At 47.9% G+C, this 12,960-nt stretch overlaps 1 protein-coding gene across 9 annotated transcripts in view; it reads right to left on the minus strand.

Moving 5' to 3' along the window:
* LOC137424429 (inosine-5'-monophosphate dehydrogenase 1) overlaps positions 1-12,785 on the minus strand; it is a 43,282-nt gene extending 30,497 nt beyond the window's left edge. For 3 of the 9 annotated variants that reach the window (XR_013623019.1, XM_078775459.1, XM_068111871.2), the window contains exons 1-7: positions 11,940-12,012; positions 11,429-11,527; positions 9,394-9,442; positions 9,166-9,267; positions 8,940-9,014; positions 5,805-6,011; positions 4,892-4,979 (exon numbers count right to left, since the gene is read on the minus strand). Coding sequence is in view for 6 of the 9 variants with exons in the window: in XM_078775459.1 (XP_078631585.1) it covers positions 4,892-4,979; positions 5,805-6,011; positions 8,940-9,014; positions 9,166-9,267; positions 9,394-9,442; positions 11,429-11,527; positions 11,940-12,004 (685 nt within the window). In the remaining 3 variants the exon portion in view is untranslated. The other 6 variants (XR_010983926.2, XM_068111870.2, XR_013623018.1 and 3 more) reach the window with 5 other exon arrangements.
* Positions 12,786-12,960: the final 175 nt, after the last annotated feature.

Here is a 12,960-nt window from a genome sequence, read left to right on the forward strand (position 1 = left end):
CGCGCATAACTAATAGATCTTTCTGGCGGAGTTCCTCTCACGGTCCGGGGGTCACCGAGACCAGGTAGTCACCGGGAGGACCACGTAACAGAATTGGGGGCTCGTCCAAATTACGATTTGCAGATTCGCAATTGGGTCTACGTCCGGGATTTAAAATTGTATAACATAATAAAATAATAGTTTTTATTAATTAAAATTTATTAATTATTTATTAATTGGTAAATTTTTGAGAAATTGTGGTAAAGTCTTGGGTGAAGGTTAACAGGTGTTAACGATAGTCACCATGACGTTTGTTGCACAGAACTTTGCGGTAACACCTAGTGAGGCACAGTTCCGGGCGTTACTAAAAGCGGACCTCTTGAAATTGGCCAAACATTTTAACTTGGAGGTCCGAACTAATTTGAGGAAGGCAGAGTTGCAGACCACGGTGATACAATCTACGGTGGGATTAGGAACATGGGACGAGTTAGCCTGGGAGTGGCTACCCGAAAATGCAGAAGACGTTGAGCTCCGGAAACTGGAGTTGCAATTACGGAGCCAGGAACGGATCAAAGAAGAGGAAAGGAAAGCAGAAAAGGAAAGAGCAGAAGAAGAAAGGAAAGCAGAAAAGGAAAGAGCAGAAGAAGAAAGGAAAGCAGAAAAGGAAAGAGCAGAAGAAGAAAGGAAAGCAGAAGAGAGGAGAGAAGAGAAACAAGCAGAGGAAAGGAGAGTGGAACGAGAACTCCAGGAAAGGTTAGAAGGGAGAAAAGCAGAGGAGAGGAGAGCTGCAAGGGACCTCGAAGCAGAGGAGAGAAAAGCGGAAAGGGAATTAAAGGAACGTGACATGGAGCTTCAGCAAGAAATTAAATTCAAGGAGCTGGAGTTAATGAGAGAACGGGGAGAGGTACCACCTTTGCTGATGGGGTCGACACCTAGCCAGAACACCTGGGATGTGGGCAGACATGTGAGGCTGGTTCCACCCTTCAGTGAAAAGGAAGTCGCTAAATTTTTTCCACACTTTGAGAAAGTGGCTCGACAGTTAAACTGGCCGGAGGAGGCCTGGACCATACTAGTGCAAAGTGTGCTGGTGGGAAAAGCTCAAGAGATTTATTCGGCGCTACCAATGGACCAATGTGCAGATTATGAGGTATTGAAGAAGCACATCCTCAAAGCCTATGAGTTGGTTCCGGAAGCTTACCGGCAAAAATTCAGGAATGCCAGGAAGAGGGAGAGTGAGACCCATGTGGAGTTTGCTAGAGTGAAAGAAAACATGTTTGATCGGTGGTGTGAGTCAAAAGGAGTCGGGAACGACTTCGAAGCATTGCGTGACCTGATGCTGGTGGAGGAATTTCAAGTGTGTCCACGAGGACATCAAAGTGTACCTGCAGGAAAAGAAAGTACCAAAGTTGTGGGACGCAGCCACCATGGCAGATGATTATGCCTTAACACACCGGATAGGGGTCCACACACCTAGCTCCTCGCCTAGACTTCAGCAGGGGAGTTATGGAACACCCGGTGCGGAGAACGACAATACATGGCGGCGGCCTCGAGAGGATTATGGGGACAACGCGGATACCCGAACTGTTCGAAATCAGAGGGCTACGGGCCCAAGACAAACTTATTTCCCGGGGGGCCCGAGGCAGACCACGAGTTTTTCCTCCGGGCCTACTTGCGCTTTTTGCAAGAAACATGGACACTTGATGTCCAGTTGTTACCTCATGAAAAGGGAAAACCCAGAGCGGAGTCCGACTATTACCACTCCGAATGCGATGGCAAGCGTAAGAAATCGCCCACAGAAGAGTTACCAACCATTTATTTATGAGGGGTTGGTCTCACTCAAGGGAGACTTGACTAACCCAAGACCGGTTAGGGTTTTGAGGGACACAGGAGCCCATCAATCCTTAATGCTTGAAGGCATTTTGCCATTGTCAAAGAGTACCGCAACTGGTGATAGTGTTCGGTTACAAGGGATCGGTGGCTGTGTTAGTGCCCCACTTCATGTCATCCATTTGAAATCCGATTTGGTGTCAGGACCGGTCACCGTCGGTTTGCAAGCCACGCTTCCTGTAGAGGGAGTATCTGTGATTATCGGGAATGCTTTGGCCGGGGGGCAAATTTATGGTAACCCGAGGGTTGGTAAAGAGCACAGCAGGGAAAATAACACCACACCAGCTCGGGATGGCGACAAAAGTTCCAAGTTATTTGTAGGGGGACTGAACTTCAACACAGAGGAAGAAGTTCTGACCTCTGTCTTCAACAGATATGGGCCGCTGGTGGAAGTGCGGGTGGTAAAAGACAGGGAAACGCAACGGTCAAGAGGGTTCGGCTTTGTCACGTTTGCAAGCACAAGAGACGCCAGGGAGGCAGAGAAGAATTGGAATGGTAAGGATTTGGAGGGTCGGACCATAACAGTAGGGAAGGCATTTCGTAGGCGTCGAGAGGTCTACAGAAGAGGACAACTTGGCAGTAGTTTTGGGGTTGGCAGCCGCCGATATTACTATGGAGGCTCCCAGAGTTACGGCACCTCCCGAAAGAATGAATGTCAGAGCACTGGCCGAGAAGGAGACTGCCAGTCAGGTAACGGCTGGGACAAGGGGTCCCACCGTAACGGTTAGGAGTCTGGAGAAGTTGAAGCACTATATACGGGGGAGCCGCCGAGCCGGGGCTCCTACACGGACTAACCGTGAACGCCACGTTCTTAAAGGCGTCCATGTAATGAACTTTCCTCCCCGGACTAACCGTGAACTCCACATTCCTTAAGGCGTCCATGTAGGGAATACTCCGCTGGGCCTCCCGAAAAAGTGCTATAGAGAGGGTTAAATTTGGGGGCTTTGGTCACCACCTCTTAACCGCCATTCAAGAGAAACTAGAAGTGGTTGACGCTTGGTCCAGAGGGAATTAATCTAGGGGATTGTGTGAAATTTTGTTGCTTTATTTTTAAGTGACTAGGGCATGCCCGTACGTGGGTGCCCGTTCCTTGCCAAAAAAAAAAAAAAACGCTACCCGTACGCTCTACCCCGCCCGTAAACAAAAAAAACAACGCTTTTCGCTTCCGCCCTTCGCTCTGACTGAATTGGGAGAAATAATGCGCATAAGAAATCGAGAAATTATTATTTTCTCCGGAAGAAATCGAATTACGAACCGTAATGGCGCACGCGCTCGGCTCGGCTCGCTCTCACATCGGCCACGCCTACGCAACAACGCGTTCTGTGATTGGCTGCCGGAAGTGTAGTCTTCACTGTCCGGAAGGTCGCAAATCGCAGTTACGATGAATCGCAAATTAGTTTTAATTAGTTTTAAAACATAGTTTAACGGCAACATAGTTTTCCAACGTGAAATAAATGAATACGCTCTCAAATGTGCCGTCCGAGGCAGAGTCTGTTCGCCACGTTCGGCACACGTGATAGCTCGCTGCTCTCCGATTGGTTGAATCGTTTTTTGGACATAGCTCGGTAACTACTTCTCCGATTAATATGAAACCTTGAAAAGGCACATCCTCGGGTCCCCAGCAATATACCTGGCAAGTTTCAAGTATATCGGACCCGTGGTTGTCGAGAAACAGCGGTCACAGACATACAGACATACAAACATACAAACATACAAACATACACACAGAGATTACTGGAATTATAGATAGATAGATGACTGTGCCCGGGGGGAACTGATGAGTTGGGGGGGGGGGGGGTGAGTTATCTGGTTTGTTTATCCAAGTTGGCCGGCAAAGAAGGTTTTCGCTGGGTTCAAACTTTCTTTCTTGAAGGGGGGGAGTGTTACATATTTATGTGAATGTATGTGAATTACGATTCAGGTCTTTGCTTATCAATGTGTAGTCGATTAAAGGTTGTTGTGATTAAAGGGTCAGGAGCCCTTCTGGGAAAAAGGAGACCGGAAACGGAAGGAAAAAAAGACACGAGGTCCTGGAGAAGCGACGATTCTTTTTCTTCCTCGCCGAGCTCGGACGCGAGCGGTATCGCTATTGAGCAACGTAACAGAATCGGCGTGTAAAAGCCCGTCTGGCGAGAGGAGTTACCGGGACGTGTAACTACCCTTTGACACGTCAAGTCACTGTGGGTTCGTGCACGGAACCAAGCGTCCGGCACAGTTCGCCTCACCGTCTACAAGGCCGCGTACGGATCGCGTGCTGGGCAAGCCGCGTGTTGCTTTGCCGGCTTTGCTTTACCCGCTTTGCTTGGCCAGGAGGTGTGCACTGCAGCCATTGTTCCCGGTACAGGACGTGCCCGGTGGAAGCACGTCAGGAAGGGTCCGTTCAACCGCCCACCTGCGGAGATCGAACTACAGGAGTACGGAGACATTGAGAGATACATTGACCATGGAGGGAGTCGGGAGTGGGGCTCACGTGAGGAATGTATAAGATGGCCATCTTAGAGTTACTGTAGATGAGTTTACATCTTTGTAAGATTGATTGCTGATGGTTGTTGATTGCTCGGGGAATATATCCTTGATTATTCCGGATCCTTGGTGTGGGGTTTCTTATTGATTGGAATTCATATTGATTGCGTTACGAATGCGCATAACTAATAGATCGTTCTGGCGGAGTTCCTCTCACGGTCCGGGGGTCACCGAGACCAGGTAGTCACCGGGAGGACAACGTAACAATATGTAGAACAAAATGTGCCACACATAAAAATAAATCTAAAGGTCAACATACCACACCATTCCTTTTATTTATTTACTAGAAGATAAGATCTGTCGCTTCGCTGATGGAAATACAAATCTGTACTGCGATGGCTAATCGATGCGGGAGCACAAAAAAAAGGATTCCTGAGAGATCTTGCCCTCCATGCGGGGATAACCAGCATCGCAAGTCACATTTGCAATTTTGACACGTGTGCCAATGTACCCATGCACACAAACCAATCTTTATTATTTATTTTTTACAATCCTCCCTCACCTTTCTTGCTTCGCTGCAACAGCTCATTGGCTTCTGTTAGAGTTACACCAGCCGGAGCAACCACCAAGTCTTCCCGCTTTGTCATCATCTGCAGAAGTTCACAACTCTCTTCAACCTTTACAACACTCAGTAGGTAAGGGAACTCGGGCCAAGCCACAGGTTTGCGTTCGTATTAAAAGAGTAAAACAAGAAATACTAAACAAACAATGTTACAGGTATTGAAGCAGGCAAATGCCAAGATGACGAGATCAAAGTGAAAAAGGTAAAGCATAAAGTACGGAAATACCTTGAGAATATTAAGCCGAGCATTAACATATGGTAACTTAAAGGGCCACAGACACAGAAAATCATGTTTGGTTTAATTAATAGATATTGCTTCACTCAACACTTAATCGTCCATTTTTTTGAATAAATATCACTCGATTGGCCCCCGCCACCCAAAAAACGGCGATTTGATTGCTCATGTGATGGCTACGTCATCGAGGGAATTTTTGTTGCTGCTGGTAGTTTTTAATAATGATTTTGACTATCAGAAGATTCTTGGTCAGGCAGTTATCATTGCGTGCTGAGAAACCTTTCCCTCGATTACATCACACAGGTGACATCATGAATGAACATCACGATTTTATGGGCGGGACTCCACTACCAGCTAAAAACTACCAGAAGCAACAAAAATTCCCTCGATGACGTAGCCATCACATGAGCAATCAAATCGCCGTTTTTTGGGTGGCGGGGGCCAATCGAGTGATATTTATTCAAAAAAATGGACGATTAAGTGTTGAGTGAAGCAATATCTATTAATTAAACCAAACATGATTTTCTGTGTCTGTGGCCCTTTAAGGACCAGCCCAAAATCCATCAACATCTCAGCATGGCCTTGCAAGTTGCAGAGAAACTATATATGACCGCACACCTCTGCAAGCAGAATGTCATGGTCCTTCTCCGAAAGGAAATCGATGTCTCGTGAAGTGACGATACCAACAAGGCGACCCCCCATGCGACCCGTGTCCGTGATGGGGATGCCGGAGAATCCATGCCGTGCTTTTGCTTCCAAAACATCACCAACTGTGTGTTTGGGGCTTAAAACGACAGGATCTGTGATGAACCCCTGTTTGTACTTCTGCAAATGGCATGAAAGCGCAAGATAAGAACCATATTTACAACCCATGATCAATAGTAGAATTGCTTGCATGTAGCCGGCTCTTGGTTTCCATCTTTTAATAATAATAAAAATTAGTCGAAATGATAACAAGGTCCCTCACCTTTTGGGTGGTATGAAAAATAGATCTGCTAAATCCTGAACGGTTTTTGAGATATCACGTACGCAAGACAAGTTACCAAGATGGTTGCCGTGGCAACAAAATTCAACCAATCTTAGCCGTAATTGGGTTGAGATAACGTCATGAGGAATATATATCTGCAATCTGAAAGCTAAATGTTTAATGGTTATTAAAATATCGCGTACACAAAAGTACATGGACGGATCATCGGTCGATCATTTTAATGCCATTCTTTCAAGAAACACAAGAGGAACAGGTTGAGATGGTTTGGTCATGTGTTGAGGAAGGATGAAAGTGACTGGTTGAGAAGAGTGATGGAAATGAATGTAGAAGGAAGTAGAGGACGGGGAAGACCGAGAAAGACTTGGCTGAAGATGGTGGAAGAAGAAATGTGGGCAAGGGGGGTAACAAGGGGAGATGCAGAAAATAGGGCAAGATGGAGAAGGTCGTCATGGGGACCGCAAGGCTAACCCCCGCTCTAGCATGGAAAATGGCCTTAAAATGCATGTTGTTGTTGTTGTTGTTGTTGTCGTCTTTGAAGAGAATATGAAGTTCCAGTAGTTGTTCTTGGGGAGCATGCTGCTTGCAGACATTGTGGCACATATCTTTTCCCACATAAGAAGAAAAATGAGCAAACAAATCTGCTGTTGCAACTTGCAAAGGGAAAAGTTAATCCAACTAGATGGCAAATGCCTCCAGAAGGCGCTCCGAAACGGGAATTGCATGAATTATGGGCTGACCGAGGGCCTGACGGTAAACTTCCTGGCAGATAAACAATGTACTCGCACTAGCATCACAGAAAGTTACAGAAGTGCGTACACCTGGCAGAGGCTGGACTCCAAACGTTGTTATACAGGGTCGGCTTTATCATCGGATTGGGCCGCTTCAAGCAGAATGTAACCCAAAGCTTCACGCAAATTTATATTAACGATACTTAGCATGACGTCGAAGAAGCTGCTATTCGCCTACGCAAGACTTTCTAGCAGCATGCAAGATCCCGGAAGAGGTCATGCACCAAATATTGGTGATAAACGTGGATGCACAACCAGCTGGGGAACATGCGAGGCATTGCAGTGGACTCAAAGGCTGGCGTGAAGTTGCCGTCCCGATTGAAAACGAATCTGGATCATGTGACGTTGTATTCGATGCTTTACACGTTGTGCAGCCTTTTCCACAGGGTGAAGATGGCTGGAACCCGTCTTCACAAAATCATGTCAACAATCCCCGTCATCTTCCCACGTTGACTTCTATGCATTCCGGCTCCACAAGCAAGATGGCCAGCAAAATTCCCTTTTGTCGGAGGCCCGCCTTTTTCACAAATACTGCTTGCATGGCCTATGGCAAGGCAGAAAACCTAGATCGGTCTTATTCGGAAGGAAAACAAAATGAGATATGCACAGAGCTCTACCACAGTCTCGGTGATGCTGCTTCAGCTGAAGATCATACTGACAAGATCGGGCAGCGAGTAGTTCTTCCATCCTCCTTTTCTGGCAGTACTCTCGACATGCATCAACTGGCAGTACCTGTAATGGCAAGTACCTGTTTGTTAGGATGACCTGCAACCCAGATTGGCCAGTAATTCATACAAACGTGGACCCTGGAGAGCAACCAAAGGCCCACCCAGACATTGTGGTGAGGATGTACCAATATTATTTAGAGTGCCTGAAAAAAAAAAAAAAAAAAAAAAAAAAAAAGACTTCAAAAACATGGGAATCTTTGGCAAAGTCGTTGCATATTTGCAGGTCTTCCGAGTTCCAAAAGCAGAGCCCGGCCCATTCTCATACATTGGTTACTCTCACCCTCGAGTTTAAGGTGCGGACAAGTGAGGGCATTAATGCAGCCATTTGCACTGAGCTGCCTGAAAACGACCAACTTCGAGAAATGGTACGTCGCTGCATGGTCCACAACGAGTGTGGAATCGCCAACGTCGATGCAGTGTGCATGAAAAATGGGCAATGCTCCAAGCATTTCCCAAAGCCCTTTTCTGAAACCACCGTTTGGGGGGGGAGAGACAAACTCATGCAGCATATGGGCGCCGATCACGTAATTCTGGAGACCGTACAGAAATGAGCGAGTGCATCATTGACAACCGTTGTTGTCCCCTTCAACCCACACCGCCTCAGCAAATGTGTCACATTAACGTAGAGCTACAACTCATCCAAAACATGCAAGTACCCTTTAAAGTATGGCTCCACCCACATTATTACATATACTTGCACCAAGTTTGATTGAAATCCCTTCAGCTGTTCTTACGTATCACATTTTACCTGACGTGACCTCTGACACCTAAATCTCTCCAAAAGGTTCATCTTTCCCCCATAATATATATACCACGCTTGATCAAAATACAATCACCGGTTCACAAGTTAGCTCGGTAACAGAATTTTCACCTAACGGGAACTCTGGCCTTTGACCTCGTGACCCCATAACCGAATCAGTTCATCTTTGCATCATTATACATACTTGTACCAACTGGGACTTGGATCCCTTCAGCCTTCTTAAGTTACCATGGCAGTAAAAACCTATTACAGACTATTGACCTTTGACCTCATGAACCGATTCGATTATGGGGTCACCTTACATCATTATACATACTTGTACCAAATTGGACTTGGATCCCTTCAGCCGTTCTTAAGTTGTCGCAGCAACGAACACTTATCACAGACAGACGGACGGATAACCTGAAAACGTAATGCCTCTGTCATTGTCGTTGGCAGGGACATAAAAAAATTTTTTTGGTGCGCCACTTGCTTTGGAAGATTCCTCACCTTAACTTTCCTGACTTCATTTGCTTGGAACTCAGGAGTACAGTTATGATGAATGAATCCAATTCCACCAACGAGCTGTAGATAAAACAAAAACATTCAACTATAAAGGAAACGTTAGCACTGTTTGGAGAAAATACACGATAAAAAAAAGAAAGAAAGCAATCAACTACAATACTGTGCTTCAAATGGCAGAATGCAACGAGAATAGTCGACAGTCGCAACTCACAGCCATCGATATCGCCATATTGCACTCGGTCACGGTGTCCATCGGCGACGAGATCAATGGGGTCTTCAACGTGATCTTCCTCGTGAGGGCAGACGAGAGATCCTAAGGATTTTACAAACCGGCGTTAGGGGTACCATTCTAATCTTGCTGCCCTTCCGCCAATCCCATCAAATATCGCCAACGTCAATTTAAGGACAGCACCAAAATTGCGCGACAATGACGACGTACCACTTCATCCGCGCTAAAATCGATGAATCCGGGCAGAATCAAGAAGTCACTGAAAGAAGTGGAATACACAAATTCATACAAAACGACACAAAACAACAAAAGCTCGATTAGTGGTGACTTACAGAATCACGTGGTTAGCTAATCTCTGGCAGACACAGATTGTAGAATCCACCAGCACAGCATTTAACCAGTTTTGCTGAAACTTCAGTCGGAATTCAAACAATAAATCAACCATTGTACCTCATGGTGGCCTGAAAGTCTCCTTATCACTCCGCAGTACAACATTTGTTATCAAACTCTCAATATGCAGCTTTTGTGGTGCAATACCTGCGGTGCGCACGCTCACCTCGAAGCCGTCTAGCTTGGGTTTGAATCCCGACCGAGCTACAAACCGTCATCCTGGTGTTTCACAGGTGGCTTGGTTCATCAACGTGTGCGTCGTCCCTCGGACGGACGTCAAATGGCCGGTCCCGTCTGTTAGCATTCTTCGGTGGACGTTAATGATCCCATAATGGACTTCACGAGTAGTAGGTGAGCCATCGCCAGCACCACGGCAAAATTCCTGCCCAAACTATCAGAGGGCATTGCATCAGCACCAGGACCAAATTGCTGCCCAAAACCATCACAGGGCATTGCATCAGCGGCACGGCCAAATTGCTGCCCGAACTATCAGATGGCATTGCATCAGCACCAGGACCAAATTGCTGCCCAAAACTATCACAGGGCATTGCATCAGCGGCACGGCAAAATTGCTGCCCGAACTATCAGAGGGCATTGCATCAGCGGCATGGCAAAATTGCTGCCCGAACGATCAGAGGGCATTGCATCAGCACCAGGACCAAATTGCTGCCCAAAACTATCACAGGGCATTGCATCAGCGGCACGGCAAAATTGCTGCCCGAACTATCAGAGGGCATTGCATCAGCGGCACGGCAAAATTGCTGCCCGAACTATCAGAGGGCATTGCATCAGCGGCACGGCAAAATTGCTGCCCGAACGATCAGAGGGCATTGCATCAGCACCAGGACCAAATTGCTGCCCAAAACTATCACAGGGCATTGCATCAGCGGCACGGCAAAATTGCTGCCCGAACTATCAGAGGGCATTGCATCAGTGGCACGGCAAAATTGCTGCCCGAACGATCAGAGGGCATTGCATCAGCACCAGGACAAAATTGCTGCCCAAAACTATCACAGGGCATTGCATCAGCGGCACGGCAAAATTGCTGCCCGAACTATCAGAGGGCATTGCATCAGCGGCACGGCAAAATTGCTGCCTGAACTATCAGAGGGCATTGCATCAGCGGCACGGCAAAATTGCTGCCCGAACGATCAGAGGGCATTGCATCAGCACCAGGACCAAATTGCTGCCCAAAACTGTCAGAGGGCATTGCATCAGCGGCACGGTAAAATTCCTGCCCGAACTATCAGAGGGCATTGCATCAGCACCAAATTGCTGCCCAAAAGTATCACAGGGCATTGCATCAGCGGCACGGCAAAATTCCTGCCCGAACTAGCAGAGGGCATTGCATCAGCACCAGGACCAAATTGCTGCCCAAAACTATCACAGGGCATTGCATCAGCGGCACGGTAAAATTCCTGCCCGAACTAGCAGAGGGCATTGCATCAGCACCAGGACCAAATTGCTGCCCAAAACTATCACAGGGCATTGCATCAGCGGCACGGTAAAATTCCTGCCCGAACTAGCAGAGGGCATTGCATCAGCACCAGGACCAAATTCCTGCCCGAACTAGCAGATGGCATTGCATCAGCGGCAGAGCCGCTCCCTCGGCCAATGACGCCACCCCACACCCCCGACCGAAGATTGTGCAGTACACGTACTTACGATGGTCAATCAATGTATATTGTATGTGTACGCGCTCCATCATTCAGACACAACAACCGATTGATTATTGCACGTACTGCACAACAAAACCCGCATTATTAAAAGAGTTCAAGAACGAATGTTTTCCTGGGGAGGGGGAAAGAGACTTTCAGGGCAGACAGTGCAGGGACATCTTGAAAAGCAAACCGACTTGTACGTGAGTCCATCGGCCCCGGCGAGCATCTGCTGCGCTGTGAGTCCATCTTCCGGGACGTAGCCCGCGCTGCCGCTGATCAGGTAATCGGCCATCCTGAGGAGAACACAAAAGTACCCGATTCATACCGACATTGACTGTACATCAGTAACGATACAGTATACGCTGCTGGACAATCACCAATTCCCGTTATAACCAGCTATCCGGTCGAGGCTCATACAATCACGTGGGGCCAAGGTGCAATGTCACGCGGGATCAGCAGCTCGCCTGAATCGCACAACCAATGATTACCAATTACATTTATAGTTCATTACACAACGCACAACGTCGTGGATCATTCATCCCCACTTCCGGGGATCTCGCAAAGCAAGGCCGAGGATGTACTCGGACGCCCGTTTAAATAAACTCCACAAACGGGTACACACAAATCTTTCAATAAGAAAACGTTAGCTATCCCAAAATCACACGATGTGCAGCACTTGGCGGCTGCAGCCGAAGGGAGGAATACCTCAGGAGACCGACACCCTCTCCCTCACTCACGAACACGTGCTTCCGCGTCGCTCGCGCGCGCATGCGCACCACGTGTCCGGGCCGTACGGGTCGCGTGCGAGACCACACTTCCGGAACGTCTTGGTATTGTGAGGTGGCGGTCCACGAGACCCGGACTACAATCACCGGTCATGCACACGTCGAGGTAGCGGCCATGCGGTCCGAATTGTCGGGACAACTCCAAATAATAAAGCAGGAAATTTATTACAAATAATGTGGGAAAAATAAAGTATTGAATCTCGAGCTCGAAGCAGAAAAATTAGAGGAATACCATCTGAAGGTAAGGACGCGGCACCTGCACAGCGAGCTCGATTGAATTATGAATAACATTTAGACGCGCGTTTTAAAAGTCACACCTGTACAAGTCGGTAAAACTTCCAGGTGTGTGAATAATTGCGGTTCCAGCCTACATCGATCCAGGTATGGGCGGCGATTGACCTCTTTTTTTTTTTTTTTGCTCAAAAGGTAATCTAGTGCAGGTAGGGTGACACCCGTTAAGTACCTGTGCGTGTCAGATATCGTGCGGCACCTGTAACGGTGCGCACCAGAGCCACTATCGAACGTGGCGGCTCTTCTCTTCACCACAGAATCACCGGATCCCTCAAGCTCCCAGAATCCTTGTTGGGCGCCGGCCAATCCATTAGCGGCCGAGAAGCACCCCAACTCCGCAGGTGGTCCGTCCCCGGCCATACCTGAGCGAACGGACCGATTTAGCGCCAGGTGAGCCGGTGAGCGCCGATGCAACGCGGAGGTGAGGATCCCCCACCGCGCTCTGCCTTCGCATTCACCAGATCCAGATCTCCGAGAGGTACCCTGTTGGCTCCGCCTCCTCTTTAAAGGGCGGAGCGACTGAATCTTGTGGCCCCGCCTTTCGCTCAGCGTCCAATAGAAATGAGGATCCCTGCTGGCGGCGCTGAGCGCGTGCGATCATTGGTTCGTTGGAGGCTTGTTTTGGGTTAAAGGGCGATCTGCTGTGACGT

This window comes from Myxine glutinosa, chromosome 4 (assembly GCF_964187855.1).
Source record: "Myxine glutinosa chromosome 4, kmMyxGlut1.1, whole genome shotgun sequence".
Taxonomy (NCBI): Eukaryota; Metazoa; Chordata; class Myxini; order Myxiniformes; family Myxinidae; genus Myxine; species Myxine glutinosa.